Raw genomic sequence first — 16,985 nt, forward strand, 5'->3', positions numbered from 1 at the left:
CCATCTGGATAAGGCCCCTCTCCTCTCCTTGCCCCACCCACTCCCCTCACCCCTTGGCTGAAGGCGATGACACTTGGTGACTGCCCTCCCCTGAGAGGCGGACTCAGGGTTATGGGAAGTGTGCAGAGGCCTGGCTGCTAGCAGGTGAGCCCTGCACAGATGTACAGGTTGTGAGATATTGAAATACCTTCATCCCAGTTAGTGATGAGCTGCCGCCTGGGGTCCCACAGTAGCCTTCCCCTTGATACCCCAGTTCCTTTCCTGGGACGCCGCATATCTTTTCCCATTTAGCCTCAAAAGAACACCTGACACAGCAGGCACCCCCAGCATTCATTCTGCTGGGTTCCTGTGGGTGCCATTGAATATGTGATCAGATGGTTCAGTTGTGGGTCTTTGGGAATGTGGGATCTGAACTCCGAACCTTCACAGACGGTGGTGTTTGGGCCATTGGGGGACCCAGAAATCTGATTCCTGTGAGTGCAGTAGAGGCACTTATAGCTTCCCTCTGTGTTGCGGCAGTGGGTGGGCTTGTGGCAGGGATTTTGCCCCGAGGTACATTCATTCACATCTGAGGACAAAGCCAGAGTGTCAGACCCTCCTGCAGGTCACTGAGTGCATCCTTTCTTCCTCTTCTCTCAAATCCCTTAGCAGTTCCCAGCAAGGACACCCCACTGTGCCCTGCTTACCGTTTAACTAGCCCATCGTTATACAAATCTGTGATGGCATTTTTTTCCCTGTAAAAGCACCATAACCTCACAGGGTCCCTGCAAGGTGGGCAGGCCAGGATTGTGTGTGTGCCGATGTCATGCCAAAGCATTGTCCCTTCGAGTGTTTTGCAGGATGGACTGGGGTGGGTGGGGATACTGTGATGGACTTCTAACCAGGAAGGCTGCAGCACTGACAACTCTCTGCGTGTTAATGCTGTGGGTGTGGTACCACGCCATCGAGAGCTGCACTCCTGCCCTCGTTAGAACAGAGCCAGAAGCTCAGCACTGCCCAGCCCAGGTGCCTTCTCCTCACTGCCCGCACTGAGGACTCTCCCTTGCTGAAAGATTGATATGGCAGCTTCCTTTAAGCTGGCTCAGCAAAGTAAGAAGATGTGGTACGTTTATGAGGCTGAACTCTGAACCTTCACAGACAGTGTTGTTTGGGCCATGGGGGAACCCAGGAGCCGGCATCCAGCCCTGGCGGCAGCGGCACTCAGCTGCCCACAGTGTTGAGGCAGTGGGTGGAGCTGTGGCAGGGGTTTTGCCCCAAGGTACATTCATTCACATCTGAGGACAAAGCCAGAGCGTCAGGCTCTCCCTCTGCTCACTGCACCCACTTCTCACTGCCCAGCACTAAGGACCCCACAATTAGTACACGGGCCACGAGCTGGTGACCTTCAACTTCAGCCTCAAAGAACCTTATGGTGATCCGCCTGCAAGATGGATGTGGTAGGGACCATAGTCTCCAGTTTATAGATGCCAAAACCAGGGGGGAAACTGAGTGTGGGCTGGACTTCCTTACCAAAGACTCCTGCCTACTACCTTCTGGGCCTTGGCCCAGGATCCCTTTCTGGGAACCAGAAGTGACACCTCCCTCAGCTTGCATGTGGCAAGTGGGGAAGGGGAAGTGTCTGGGGGTGCTCACAGGGGCTCCACGGAAAACCCCTACAGCAGAAGGCCCTGCCACCTCCCTGCTCTGTGGCAGGACCTTTCAGGGAGGTGAATCCTCAGGCAGGGCCTATTGCGTGGCAATAAAAAAAGAATAAAATCTTGCTATTTACAAGAAGGTGATAAAGAAGGTGAAGAAGAAGAACTAGAAATGGAAAAATTATATGAAAAAACAATGAAGCAGAACTTCCCTAATTTGGGGAAGGAAATAGACTTAAAGGCCCAGGAAGCACAGAGAGTTCCAAAACAACTGGACCCAGGGAGAACCACACCAAGACACATTATAATCAAAATGTCAACAATTAAGGATAGAGGATCTTAAAAGCAGCAAGAGAGAAGAAGAGAATTACATACAAAGGCGTCCCAATAAGACTGTCAGCTGATTTCTCAAAAGAAACTCTGCAGGCAAGAAGGGACTGGCAAGAAATATTCAAAGCTATGAAAAGCAAAAACCTACAACCGTGAATATTCTATCCAGCGAAGCTGTCATTCAGAATAGAAGGGTAGAGAAGTGTTTCCAGAACAAAGTAAAACTAGGAGTTCATCAGATCCAAACCACTGTTATATGAGATGTTAAAGGGACTTGTTTAGGAAAAAGGATCAGAACTATGAACATTAAAATGAAAACTGTATCACAACAACCAACAACAGAAGCTAGGGGATTGAAACAAAGGCAAACTAAGTAGGCAATGAGGATGGGAGAAGAATTATAAGTATGGGGAACATTATGGGGGGAGGTCAGCAGGGAGGGGGAAGGGGCGAAAGTGGGGGAGATGGTACAGGAATTAGGAAGCATAGTAGGAGGGTGTGGAGTAGATAAGAAAATGTTGAGAGGAACTAAATGCACAATCAATGGGAATAGACTAAGGGGGGGTGGACAACTGGAGGGAGGGATGTCACTGGGTGGAGGGGAACAAAGGGAAAAGAAATTGGGAAAACTAACAGCATAATCAATAAAGCATATTTTAAAAAATTAAAATTAAAAAAATTAAGAAAACAGACCTACAAGAAAAACTGCATGAAAGTCCATGAACAAAGATATAAAGAAGTAATGCTCATCAAGACAGGTGGGGGAGTGGGATCCAGGGCACAGATGACATGGTTTAGTGGCTGTGGTGGTGGTGGCAGCAAGGCAGTGACTTTGACCGGCCATCAGAAAGAGCAGTCAGACAGTATTAAAGCCAGGAGGGACACCCAGGGAACGATCCCAGTCCCAAGCTGGACTGCGCAACTCATGGTTCCACTGCTGGGAAAATAAAGCCTCATTGCTTCTGGCTGTGAAAACCAGTTGGGGCTGGGGCAGCAGAAAAAACTGCCCAATTCCCATGAGAATCTGTTTAGAGGACCCCCATCCTAGAACTTCCGCAAACCCATCCACTCTGAGAACCATCATTGGGGCAACAGCTACAGAGGCCCCAGTCACATACAGGAAGTGGGTGAAGTGACTGGAAAAGGGGCGAGTGCTGAGCAAGCAGCACTGTTCTCTCTCTGACCCCACTCCCACATACAGTGCCACAAGGTGTTGAAACGCATTGCCCAACACTGACAAATACCTAAGGCTCAGCCCTTACAACATGACAGGTGTGACAACTCTACCTAATACACACAGGCAAACACAGGAGGCTATCAAGTTGAGGAGACAGAAAAGTATAGCCCAAAAGAGGGAGCAAATCAAGGTTCCAGTGGGACAAGTAAGTGACAAGGAGATAGCCAACCTAACAGACACAGAGTTCAAAATGCTGGTGATAACAATGCTCACAGACTTGACAGACATGCTTGAGTATGGGAAATACATAAGGGAAGAAGTAAAGGCTATACTAAGTGAAATGAAGAAAAATCAACATGAAACCAATGGTGAAAGAAAGCAAGCCAGGGTTCAAATCAACGATTTGGAAAATAAGGAAGAAATAAACAGTCACCAATACAGAATGAAGAAACAAGAATTGATAAAGAAAAAAATAAAATAAAAGAGGAGAGGCTAGGGAACCTCTGGGAATACTTTAAACATACCAACATTTGAATCATAGGCATACCAGAAGGAAAAGAGGAAGAGCAAGAAACTGAAAACTTATTTGAAAAAATAATAAAAGAAAACTTCCCTAATCTGGTGACAGAAATAGACATACAAGTCCAGGAAGCACAGAGAGTCCCAACAAGCTAGATCCAAAAAGAACCACACCAAGACACATCATAATTAAAATGTCAAGGGTGTTTTCCATAGTGGCTGCACCAGTCTGCATTCCCACTAGCACTGCAGTAGGGTTCCCGTTTCTCCACATCCTCGCCAGCACTTGTTGTTTGTTGATTTGTTGATGATGGCCATTCTGACTGGTGTAAAGTGGTATCTCATTGTGGTTTTTATTTACATCTCTCTGATGGCTAGTGATGTTGAGCATTCTTTCATGTGTCTATGAACCCTCTGTGTATCCTCCTTGGAGAAGTGTTTGTTCAGGTCTTTTGCCCATTTTTTAATTGGGCTATCTGTCTTCTTGGTGTTGAGATGTGCAAGTTCTTTATATATTTTGGAGATCAATCCCTTGTCTGAGATATCATTGGCAAATATGTTTTCCCAAATGGTTGGTTCCCTTTTTATCTTGCTGACGTTTTCTTTTGCTGAGCAGAAACTCTTTAGTTTGATGTAGTCCCATTTGTTTATTTTTTCCTTTATTTCTCTTGCCTAAGGAGATGTATCCATGAAAATATTGTTACGTGGGATATCTGAAATTTTCCTGCCTATCTTTTCCTCTAGGACTTTTATGGTGTCATGGCTTACATTTAAGTATTTGATCCATCTTGAGTTTATTCTGGTGTGTGGCGTAAGTTGGTGGTCTAGTTGGACTGCCTTTTGAACCAGTGATTCTACTACTAGAATTATATCCAAAGAATCCTGAAACCCTAATTCAAAAGAACTTATGCACCCCTATGTTCATAGCAGTGCTCAAGTGCTGGAAACAACCCAAGTGCCCATCTGTAGATGAGTGGATTAAAAAACTGTGGTACATTTACACAGAATACTATGCAGCAGAAAGAAAAAAGGAACTCCTGCCATTTGCGACAACATGGATGGAACTAGAGAGAATTATGCTTAGTGAAATAAGCCAGACAGGACTTCTGGCCAAGATGGAGGCTTAGACTGACACGTTCTGTCTCCCTCCACCACTGAGTGGGAATACAACTACCTCAAAACCAAAGATAACCAAGAATTCCAGAAACTAAAACTACATGGAAGCCCAATGTATGAAGTTATAAACCAGAGGTGCTCATCTGGATGGGTAGGAGGGGCGAAATCGGAATTGGGATGGAAAGATTGGGCTGGGCTGTTCATGGTAGCAGCGGGGATAGCGAGAAATGCCAGGGGAGCAATCCCGGATAAAGTCGACACCCAGCAGCTCGCGATTCCAATGCTGGGGAAGGCAGACCCCCCATTGTCTTGGACGGTGAGGCCATGGGGAAGGAGCCTCCCGGTCTCTCAGTGGAGAGTAATGGCAGGAATCCATCTTGGACCCCCCACCCCAACACAATGAGCCACAGAGCGGTGAAAAAGGTCGCCGGTAGCAGGATAGTGACGACTGCATGGGGCGCCGCCCCCTTCAGCCCACCCAGGAGACAAAGGTAAACAGAAAACCTACAGAATGAAACAGACCATCATTGAAATCCCAGTGACACAGCTCACCAGGCAGCAGATGAGGGACCTAACCGATGAGCAAATGAAATATTTCTGAGGCTCAGTTCAGGGCTATAGTCATAAGGTGGCTTACAGAATTAACAAAAGATTTGGAACAAGACAGGGAGGGAATGAAAGCCAGTCACACTGAAACGAATGAAACCACATATGAGACAAGTGGCGAGGAAATGAAAACCAGAGATCAAATCAACAAACCGGAACATAGGGAAAGAACAGTCAACCAGTGCAGAAAGCGGAAACAAAAAAGGAGGAACACGAGGAGAGGCTCAGAAACCTATGAGACAGCTATAAGCGAACGAACATTTGGATTATAGGATTGCCAGGGGATGAAGAACAAGAACTAGAAATAGAAAAACTATGTGAAAAAATAATGAAACAGAACTTCCCCAACTTGGGAAATAGACTTACAGGTCCAGCAAGCACAGAGAGTTCCAGAAAAACTGGACCCAGGGAGAACCACTCCAAGACACATTATAATCAAATTGTCAAAAATTAAAGATAAAGAGAGAATCTTAAAAGCAGCAAGAGAGAAGAAAAGAATCATGTACAAAGGGGTCCCAATTAGACTATCAGCTAATTTCTCAGAGGAGACCCTGCAAGCAAGAAGGGACTGGCAAGAAATATTCGAGGTGATGAAAATCAAAAACCTACAGCCACAAATACTCTATCCAGCAAAACTGTCATTCAGAATAGAGGGCAGAGAAAGTTCTTCCAGGACAAAGTAAAACTGAAGGAGTTCATCAGAACCAAACCACTGTTATATGAGATGTTAAAGGGACTGGTTTAGAAGAAGGAGGATCAAAACTATGACCATTAAGTGAAAACTGCATCACAAGAAACAACAACAGAAGCTAGGGAATCAAAACAAAGGCAAACTAAATAGGCAATGAGAGTGGAAAAAGAATTATAGGTATGGGGAACATATTGGGGGGAGGTCAGCAGGGAGGGGGAAAGGGAAAGGGGGGAGATGGTGCAGGAGTTGGGAGGCATGGTAGGAGGGAATGGAGTAGACAGCAGGAGGTTGAGGGGAACTATATGCACAGCCAATGGACATGGACTGGAAGGGGGGACAATTGGAGGGGGAATCACTGGGTGGGGGGAGCAGAGGGAAGGGAAATTGGGACAACTGTAACAGTATGATCAATAGAACATATTTAAAATTTTTTTAAATAAAATAAATAAGCCAGGCAATGAAAAAATACCATATGCTATCACCCAATACAAGAGACTAATGAACAACACAAATAAATGAACAAAATTGAACAAGAAACAGAGTAACAGTTATCAAGGGCAGAAGGGGAGGGAGGTAAGGAGCTAAATAGGGAAGGGTTTAGCAAAGAAACTAATATAAATAACTCATGAACATGGACAACGGGGTTGGGATGGACTGTGAGAGAAGGGGTGGGCTGGGTGGGGGGTAGCAATGAGGGAAAAAGTGGGACGATTGTAATAGAAAAACAATAAAAATAAAATTTTTTAAAAAATGCCAAGGGTGCAAGATAAAGAGAGAATCTTAAAAGCAGCAAGAGAAAAGAAGAGAGTTACAAGCCCTGGCTGCTGTGGCTCAGTGGATTGAGCGTCGGCCTGCAAGTCAAGTGTCGCTGGGTCGATTCCCAGTCAGGGCACATGACTAAGTTGTAGGTCAGGTCCCCATCTGGGGGCACGAGTGAGAGACAACCACACAGTGATGTTTCTCTCCCTCTCTTTCCTCTTTCCCCTCTCTCTAAAAATAAATAAATAAATAAATAAATAAAAGTTTGCACAGTGACAGATGGTTACTAGACTTAATGTGGTAAGCACGTTGTAAGGTGTATAAATGTGGTGGAAAGTAGGGCTGATGTGCAGCGATTCAGCTTTGGAACAGTGAAGGCACCTCTTATGGTTTTTTTGAAGGCATCCCCTGGACTGGCAGGAAGTGGTGAGAATCCACCTGTGAGCAAGGTCAGTGGTGGGCAAGGACTGGGTGCCTGGAAGGGAAAGCAGGTGCTAAAGGCCAAGGGGGGGCAGGTGTCTCTGTTATCTCATCCCTTGGGTTCCCTCCAGGGACACAGACTTGGGGACCTAAGTGGAACTCAGTATCTATCTTCTGTCCCCCAGTGGTCTGGACCCCCATGGTGCCTGAGTTGACCTGCTCAGGAGAGGGTCCAGCCTGAGGCAGTGGTCCCTTATGATGCCCTCCCTTGTCATCTGGTCCAGATGGGAGCTTCATTCTTCACCCAACAATCTGAGTTTGGAGCAGGGGTCAACATCACCCCACCCACCACGGACACAAGGTCCTCCTGGGTCCTGTCATCTGACCTGCCCTCGGGTCTGTGAATTGAAATTGTTGAGGAGGGTCTGGGGGATGGCGCCTTGTTCAGGGGAATGGATGGAGGCTGAGCAGACATAGTGCCAGAGGCTTCTTCTCCAGGTGGGGTTGTTGACGAGGGGCAGGGCTGCCCCAGGACAGTGGGTCTGCCTTTGAATCACCCTTCCTCACATGGGGCTGGCTGCGATTCCAGGGCCCCCCAAGGCCTGGATGGGGAGGGCGGTATGAGAGAGCCCCAGGTGTGGCCGAGTCCATGTGGGCTCCAGTGGGGGCAGGTCTCATCCCGGCAGTCACTGACCGTGGTGGAGAAGACGGATATTGTAACAAAACTCGAGGTGCTTTGAGCTCGTGAAGTATCCTAATACCACTTCCCCTCCTGTTTTATGAAAATAAAATGCCAGGTTGGCAGAAAGGACAATCTGAACATCTGGAAGAGGCACTCTGTGGAGGGTTCTGAGCCGTACGGTTCAGAGAGGGCAGATGGCCACGTAGGTGCCTAGGATGGCCCTCGATGCCTGAAGAAAGTGGGGCAATGGACCCCAAAAATCAGGGACAGGGAGCTGGAGGATGTGGGGTCATTTTTACCTTGACATGTGTTCTGACTCTTGTTATTGAATCCTGGTGCCCCAGAAACAAGCCTGTATCCCGGGTTGCACGTGCAGTAGTAGCTCCCCTCTGTATTCTGGCAGTCTGCCAGTTCCCCACAGGACACTGTCAAGGGTGGTCCGCACTCGTTGATGTCTGAAACAAAATAAGACGAAAGGTAACCTCCTAAAGGTGTGTTCCTACAGGGCAAAAATCTTGGCCCACAGCCAGACACTGTCATGGAGACTGAACAGAACTCAGGTCCAGGGCAGCAAACCTGGTGCTGGGATGGGCTGGGTGGAGCCAGCTGCTCCAGAGCCTGCTGACGTCTATGGTCATCTCTGCTCTCTGACTGGTCTGTAAACACCTAGACTCAGACCCTCTCCTGTGTCACGATGGGACTGAAAGGAGGTCTGCCTCTCCCTTTCCAGGCCTTGATGGGTAAATGGAGGCACTGACTCAGGCTCCAAACTCTCCACTGTGCTGCTGCTTGCACCACTGGGGACCCAGGAGTGGTCTCCAGTCAAAGTGAATGTGGCAGTGAAGGCCACCTCTATGCTGAGATAGTGGAGGGAGTCATGGCCAGAGCTGTTTAGGGTGACATCATCATTCACACCAGAAGACAGAGCCAGGTGTCCGGCTCTTGCCCATTGACACTTCCACCTCCCATTACTCACAGTGGCCCAAGTACACCCACCCTTCTTGTCAGGCACTCCTCCAGCTCAAAATGTCACCCATCAGAAGATGCCCCAGGGTGAGTCATGGGGAGTTTTCCTATCTCGTCCCCTGGAGGAAGTTCCCCCTTATCAGAGCCCATCACAGATGGGAAATGAGGAAGCAGTGTGAAGGTGCTCACAGCTGAGTCACTGCAGTGCTTTCTGGCATCTTATTTCTCACTGTTCTCTAAACATGAGAGAGAGATCCCTGTTCTGTAAACATGAGAGAGCGAGAAAGAGAGATGCCCATGAACCAGGTCCCTTTTGAATAGCTCAGGGACCCACTGAGCAGGGGCTGGACACTGTTGGCTAAAAACATGGCTTAAGAAGAGCCATGTACATAAGAATGAATCAAAATGCAGGGACTGAATAGTACGTTATATACATTTCAATCAGGTGACCAATGACTTGAGAGCCTGAAAGGACTCACAGCATCATGAGTCAGACAGCTGGTCTCCCCCAGATCAGAGTTTCTTCTCCACACCTGCGGATTTCCTTTCTAAGTTCCCAGGCCCAAGCTGTGGGTGTCAGCAACCAGGACAGGACAGGAGGCATTCATGTTCATTCCCCACATGGGCATTGGGACTTCTCTATTCTGTTCTCCAATAGTGACAAAGGTAGAGATCTGTCTTCAAATTTGACAGGACAAGGTGGAGTTGAATGGGGGAGAGTTGGAAATGACATGTGCAGGATGAGAGGACTTGACTATAAAAAATTCCTGACAAGTGTGCTCCCAGCAAGGAGCTGAGTTCCAGTTACAGTAGCAGCAGGACTTCCATCCATGTGCACCCAGTGTGCAAATCTCCATGAGACACACACATGCTAAGACACAAAGGAACCTAAAATGCCTGCAAGGGTCATGGATGGGCTGGGCGCCAGTCACATCTTTTTATTTTCTCTGATAAAATCTATTGCTCTCCAAATATTAAATAACACATGATACTAACAAAACAAAGAAAATGTAAAAAAATGAAACAAAAAACTCACCCATGAGTTCACTACACAGACTACTGAAAATTTGAGAGATATTTTTCCTTTCCTTTTCAAAGATATTAGGAGTATTTTTATTATCAATAAATATGCATCTAAGACTATTTCGTGTTGATAAAGAAAGACTATGTCTTGTGTCATTTCCTTTTTCCTATTTTTTTAAATTGTGGTAAACTGCACAAAACATAAAATTTACTCTTAATCATTTTTAGGTAGTATAATTTTGTTTTGTGATCCTGTATTGTTAAAGAATAAAATCTTCTTATATTTAGATCTTTGATTCTACCACTTTATTAGTTGTGGGACTTTGGACAAGTCACTCAATTTCTTTGGGCCCAAATTTGGTCATTTGAGAAAAAAAATCCTAGTTCCACCTCCCTCACAAGGCTGCCATGAGTCTGAGGTGGTAAGTCAAGATCATGAGTGAGCAGGTTCCTGCTGAGCTCAGCTAATAGGAGAGCCTGAGATTCCAGCCCCTGGGTGTTTCCTTCCTCTGTTGCTCCCATTATTTTCCTTCTTTCTTTGTGCTATGAAAATAATAATAATAGCATTTAAAAAATAATAACTAGCATTGCTTGATATTTGCTCTGTCACAGTCTACCTTTTTCACACAGGTAATATGTAAATCTCACTTCACTTATGTGAGGCAGGTACAGTGACTATCCCCAATTTACAGACAACAAACTGAGACAAAGGGAGGAGAAATACCTTCAATGTCAGAGAGCCAGTCAGTGGCGGAGCTAGATTTTGAACCCACACCACCCAACTCCACTGTGTAAGCTCTCAACATTCTGCCTACTGATCATGAAACTTGACTGCCCACTTCCCTCTTACTTCCCTGCCCTGCCTCCTCTCTCTTATTCTTGACAACGTGCACCTGTGCTGCCTTCAGAGATGAGGGCTTGGATGCCCCACAATGTCTGTATGTCCTCCACCACCCCAAGTCTCTGTACCATCGCAACTCTCCGAGGGATTGGTGACGATCTCCCCTGATGAAGAGGTGAATCCCGGAAGGCAGCGACAGGCAGTGGCGTTGACACATTTGGAGTGTGGGGGGCACCAGCGAGGACAGGGATGGGCAGTAGAGGCTGTGGGGATGGAAACCATGGTCAGAAGGCCCAAGAAATGGAGGAAGTCAGCTGGGGTCCAAGAGTAGAGGAGGGAAGGGAAGGCTGCTATCAGAAGAGAAAAAACAAAGAAAACTCTGGACACTTATGGAAAAAAAATAGCCTTTTTTATTTTTAGAGGACGTTTCTGAGCCTCGCTAGCAAAACAAGCCTTCTTTCCTTCACTTGTGAGTGAGAGGTGTGAGGAACCAGACCCCAGCATGACTGTCCATCTTAAGTCATTAATGGGCAAGGTTGGGCAGACTCACCGTCAGGGTTCTCGTGTGCAGGTCTCAATGTCAACAACAGCAGCACTGACAGTCCTGGGGCAAAAAAAGTAGAGGAGAGTTGAGCCCCAGTTTCAACCCCTGTCCACATGGTCATTGTCCCCTTAGTAGGTGGCTCTGGCCCTGCAGCCCACAGCTTCCAGCATATCCCCCAGGCTCCTGAACTTCACTGGGAATCAAGGACGCAGTCTTTCCCCTCTATCTCCTGGGACTCTCCAAGGAACCAGTCACCAACGGACACAGTCCTCATGGAACCTCAGGTGCTACAGAACATACACACAGCTGATGACAGGGACACACCTTAGAAACCCCACCGTCTCCCAGTGGAGGGGGTACATCTTAAAGGAGAAAGTCCTCAGACTGGTGTCTCTTTGCCGAGACCCAGGCTCTTGTTCTCTATCAAAGGCACAAATCTGAGTATCTCTCTTCAAGAATCATTTCCCCCTGTTTAATGTACTTTTTCAAGGCATATAAGAAGATCATGGATTCTGAGTCAGAGAGCCCACAGTGTGAGCCTTAGCTCACAATATCAGCAGGGATCAGAGCCCTGGAATTGAGAGAAGGGAGCTGATGAGAGGTGAGGAGCGAGAACTAAGGCACCTGCAGGTAGAGCCACTATCTCGTGGGTAAGTGGCCTCTCCAGGTTCAGCATCCATGGTGTCTATGCGTCCTTCCAAATGAGCTCCTGGCCCTCCTGTAATGCACTGAGGACACAGCCTTTGCCCTTTATCTCTCTGAGAAATGAGGCACTGAGCAGGCTTTGTGGTGTGAAAATTTCTGCGGGTGCCAAGGAATACAATCTACTGTACAGGCAATAACCAGTCTACCTATTAGGGTCTGTCAGCCCATCCATGTGAGCCATGAACCCAAGAAATCTTTTCTGTCTGTGTACCACCTGTACAGGATCTTTCTTCTCAGGTGGAGGCAAAGATGAATCCCTCTTCCAGTCTGTACTGCCAGTTCAAACTGTGTAAGGTGATAGAGGACTCTGGTCGAGAACATATTTGGATTCAGACATGTCTAAGACTGCATCCCAAACTTTCACCTGCTGGCTGTGCAGCTTTAGAAATGCCACCTCTTCTTGAACCACAATTTATCAATGCAAAATGGGTACAATGTTCATAGGGTGGGAATTATTATGATTGAACATTAGTGAAGGATAATAAAGAGTTAGCACAGTGCCTGGCACAAAATAAACAGTCAACAGAAGTCAGCTAAAGTAAAGAGTAAAAGAAGAAAAGAGCAGAGTTCCTTGTTGTTCCTTCTTTTACATTCCTGTTACCTGAGACACATCTCTGTCCAGGTCAGATCCAAGATAAAGCAGAATTACATGCTCACTTTGGTTCTTCCAGGCATCAGAGTCCAGACTTCTATTATTTCCTCCTTGCCCACAAAATGATTCTCTTCTCTCACAGCTCTGTGCAGAGGTGATGAGAGCCAGGTTCCAAGGCCAGACCGCCTAAGTCCAAAAGCCAGCATGGGGCCATCCCCAGACAGAATGGCCATCATCAACAAATCAACAAACAACAAGTGCTGGCAAGGATGTGGAGAAAAGGGAACCCTAGCGCACTGTTGGTGGGAATGCAGCCACTGTGGAAAACAGTATGGAATTTCCTCAAAAAACAAAAATGGAACTGCCTTTTGAAGCAGCGATTCCACTGCTAGGATTATATCTGAAGAATCCTGAAACCCCAATTTAAAAGAATTTATGCACCCCTATGTTTATAGCAGTGCTATTTACAATAGCCAAGTGCTGGAAACAGCCTGAGTGCACATCTGTAGATGAGTGGATCAAAAATTATGGTACATTTACACCATGGAATACTATGCAGCAGAAAGAAAGAAGGAACTCCTGCCATTTGCAACAACATGGATGGAACTAGAAAGAATTATGCTTAGTCAAATAAGCCAGGCAAAGAAAGCAAAATACCATATGATATCACCTAATACAGGAAACTAATGAACAACACAGACAAAGGAGCAAAATTGAACCAGAGACATATAAACAAGGAACAGACTGACAGTGACCCAGGGGTGGGGGATGGAAAGGAGGTAAGTAGGGGAAGGGTTTAATAAAGGAACTAGTATAAATAACCCATGGACATGTACAACGAGGTGGTGATTGACTGTGGGAGAAGGGGTGGGCTGTGGTGGGGGAGGAGCAATGGGGAGGAAATTGGGACAACAGTAATAGAAAAACAATAAATAGATCAAAAAATTGTTTTAAGTTTTAAAAAAAGGATCATTGCTTTCAAAGAAAGGAAGAAAGGAAGAAAGGAAGAAAGAAGAAAGAAAGAAAGAAAAAGAAAGAAAGAAAGAAAGAGAGAGAGAGAGAGAGAAAGAAAGAAAGAAAGAAAGAAAGAAAGAAAGAAAGAAAGAAAGAAAGAAAGAAAGAAAGAAAGAAAGAAAGAAAGAAAGAAAGAAAGAAAGAAAGTTGTTCAGGTGTTTCTTGCTTCAGATGCCCCATCAACTATGCTTCTTCTATTTTCTAATGTGTGGCAGCCAAAGCAGGATGAAATGAGTCTTTCTGTCCCACGCGTATGAATGAAGTCATTTGCTCCTCTGAGTATACTATATAAGTGCATGCACACCTAAAAGTGTTACTACTATCTTGAAGAAGCTAAGCTTGTTTCCCATTTCTTTTCATTTTTTTTAGTCCTTACGTGAGGACATTTTTTCATTGCTTTTAGAGAGGAAGGTAGAGAAAGAAGCATCAATGAAAGAAGCATTGATTGGTTGCCCCCCATATGTGCCTGGACCAGGGGTTGAGCCTGGATGGGAGATAGGACCTAAACTTAGGTATATGCTCTGACTGGGAATCAAACTCACAACCTTTCAGTTATGGGATCACACTCCAACCAACTGAGCCACACCAGCCAGGGCTTGTTTTGCAATTCTTTTAAATAACCACTGCATTTGGTACAATGAACCCTCCAAACTGTGTCCAGCTTTAAAAAAAAAAAAAAAAAGTCATGTTCCACAAATCAGATGACAAATGTGGGTATTTTCATTTGAAGTGTTAATCAAAATTAAATTGACATTGATAATATCAGTTTTTACTAATCACTGTTATTATCCTTCAAATCATTCCATGGCACACACATTCTATAGACTAAAGGACAATGTTTTCTTTATCAAATTAGAGTTTTTCAGAAAGTTTGGCTATGTACACTTCTGAAAAGTTAGATTAAGTTGTGTTACAGTTAATTTTATGTATCAATTTGGCTAGATCACCATGCCCAGATATTTAGCTAAACCTTAGTCTAGATTAGCAGTTCTCAACCTGTGGGTCACGACCCCTTTGGAGGTCGAACGACCCTTTCACAGGGATCGCCTAAGACCATCGGAAAACACATATATAATTACATATTGTTTTTGTGATTAATCACTATGCTTTAATTATGTTCAATTTGTAACAATGAAAATAAATCCTGCATATTAGATATTTACATTATGATTCATAACAGTAGTAAAATTATGGTTATGAAGTAGCAACAAAAATAATTTTATGGCTAGAGGTCACCACAGCATGAAGAACTGTATTAAAGGGTCGCGGCATTAGGAAGCTTGAGAACCACTGGTCTAGATGCTGCTCTGAAGATGTTCTTAGATGAGCTTAACATTTAAATCAGTAGACTTTGAGTAAAGCAGATTATCCTCCATAATATAGGTGGGCCTCATTCAAACAGTTGAAAACCTTAAGAGAAAAAAAAGACAGACCACCTCCAAAAAAAAGGTAATTCTACTTCCAAAGTGCCTTTGAACTTTAGATGCAACATGAAGTCTTCCTGGGGTTTCCAGTCTGCCGGCCTGCGCTGAAAATTTTGTGTTTCTTGATCTCCACTATTTTATAAACCCATTTCTTAATATGAAATGTACAGTAAGTTTTTACTTAATATTAATGACAGGTTCCTGTAACTGTGGCAAAATGACATATAACAAAACCATTTCACCACAGGCTAATTGCTCTAAACAAGAGTTAGCTTTCTATAGCACCTCATCAATGTTATAATGAAATGACATTGAACAAAATGATTTTATTCAAGGACCAGCCATATATTCTGTTTTCCTAGCTAATCTGTTGGTAAAATGAGAAGTCTCTGTTAAGTCCCCAAGTTTTCCCTAGGAATAATTTTCACTCATTTCACTCACTTTCTCCTTTCAACATTTAGTATAATTGAGTTAATATTTTATTAAAATTAATTTTCTGCTTTTCTTTATAGAGATAGTAGAAAAAGCAGAAGTAAAGCAAAGAACAGAGAAAATTCTCAAACTGGACATAGAGTTCCCACATAGCTTTAAAGTTCCAGATAGTCATCCATTGCCATTGTTATAATTCTACCCACCTGGCAGCAACCTTGGATATCTATTTCTCATGGTGCAGACACCAGGAATCCCAGCCACGGAGGACGTCTGATCTTGGTCTGTGTATGTTAAAAAGACTTCCTGTTCTAAGTATGACTCATGTCTTAGATTACTTGATGTAGAAAACAGCTAATCTAGATGCTTTCTTCACCTTGTTTTGTCCACTGAGTAACCTCTTTAAAACTCACAATTCTATTTTTTTAACTATTTAAATAGCATTACTAGTAGTCTTACTGAAGCCTCCTTGAGGGTGATTTTTATATCTTTTTGTTATAGGAAGAACTCCCAACCATGAAGAATTACTCTACTGGTCTTTTTGCTCCTACAAGGACCTTGGTTCTAAGTAAACAGACATCTATTATCTATTAACAAGCTTCTTTATTTTTAACTTTTTATTTTGATATAAACATAGATTCACAGAAAATTGCAAAAACAGTACCAAAAGGTCCTGTGTGCCCTTCACCTAGTTTCTTGAAAGGGTTGCATTTCTATGTGATGATAGTACGTACACTACCTAAACCAAGAAACTGACATTGGCCCTAGCTGGTGTAGCTCAGTGGATTGGGCACCAGCCTGCAAACCAAAAAGTCACCAGTTCTATTCCCAGTCAGGGCACTTGCCTGGGTTGCAGGCCGAGTCCCCAGTTGGGGGCATGTGAGAGGCAACCTATCAATGTAACTCACACATTGATGTTTCTGTCACTCTCTTTATCTCTTCCTTAACTCTCCCTAAAAAAGTAAATAAATAAAATATTTTTTTAAAGAAAGAAAGAAATTGACATTGGTACACTATATGTTCAATCCGTGTCATATTATCATGTGTAGATTCCTGTAGCTGTCACTGCCACCAAGATACAGAAACATTCTATCAAGAGGTTCAAGATGGAGGCCTACATGAACATGGCTCACCTCCTTGCACAACCACATCAAAATTACAACTAAACTAAAGAACAACCATCATTCAGAACCATCAGAAATCAATTGATTGGGAGTACTACAACTACAGAATTAAAGAAAACACTACATCTGGAGTGATAAGAGGAGCAGAGATGTGGAACAAGCTGGTCCCACACTGATGTGAGGCAGAGAAAAATTGGGAGGGATATAGTGGGAGCAAGGGTCCCAGCCCCACATCAGGACCCCCAGCCCTGGGTTTCAGTGCCAGGACAATAAGTGATAACTTCTGGCTATAGAAACCACTGGGGATTGAGGCTGTGGAAGACAAAATACTAAGTCTAAGGCAATTCCTCTTTTTTATTCTTCACCTTAAACATTTTATTTTTAAGTAT

The 16,985-nt window shown here is 44.6% G+C and overlaps 1 protein-coding gene across 1 annotated transcript in view; it reads right to left on the bottom strand.

The window, feature by feature from the left end:
* Window positions 1-15,742, bottom strand: part of LOC149999918 (adhesion G protein-coupled receptor E2-like) — a 46,665-nt gene extending 30,923 nt beyond the window's left edge. The window contains exons 1-5 of the mRNA XM_090290200.1: window positions 15,679-15,742; window positions 11,315-11,368; window positions 10,893-11,027; window positions 8,234-8,389; window positions 422-568 (exon numbers count right to left, since the gene is read on the bottom strand). Of these exons, the coding sequence (XP_090146326.1) occupies window positions 422-568; window positions 8,234-8,389; window positions 10,893-11,027; window positions 11,315-11,368; window positions 15,679-15,709 (523 nt within the window). The 5' untranslated portion in view covers window positions 15,710-15,742. The remainder of the gene's footprint in view (window positions 1-421; window positions 569-8,233; window positions 8,390-10,892; window positions 11,028-11,314; window positions 11,369-15,678) is intronic.
* Between the last annotated feature and the right edge of the window lie 1,243 nt (window positions 15,743-16,985).

The sequence above is a fragment of the Furipterus horrens genome, unplaced genomic scaffold (assembly GCF_987537825.1).
Source record: "Furipterus horrens unplaced genomic scaffold, mFurHor1.1.pri manual_scaffold_10, whole genome shotgun sequence".
Taxonomy (NCBI): domain Eukaryota; kingdom Metazoa; phylum Chordata; class Mammalia; order Chiroptera; family Furipteridae; genus Furipterus; species Furipterus horrens.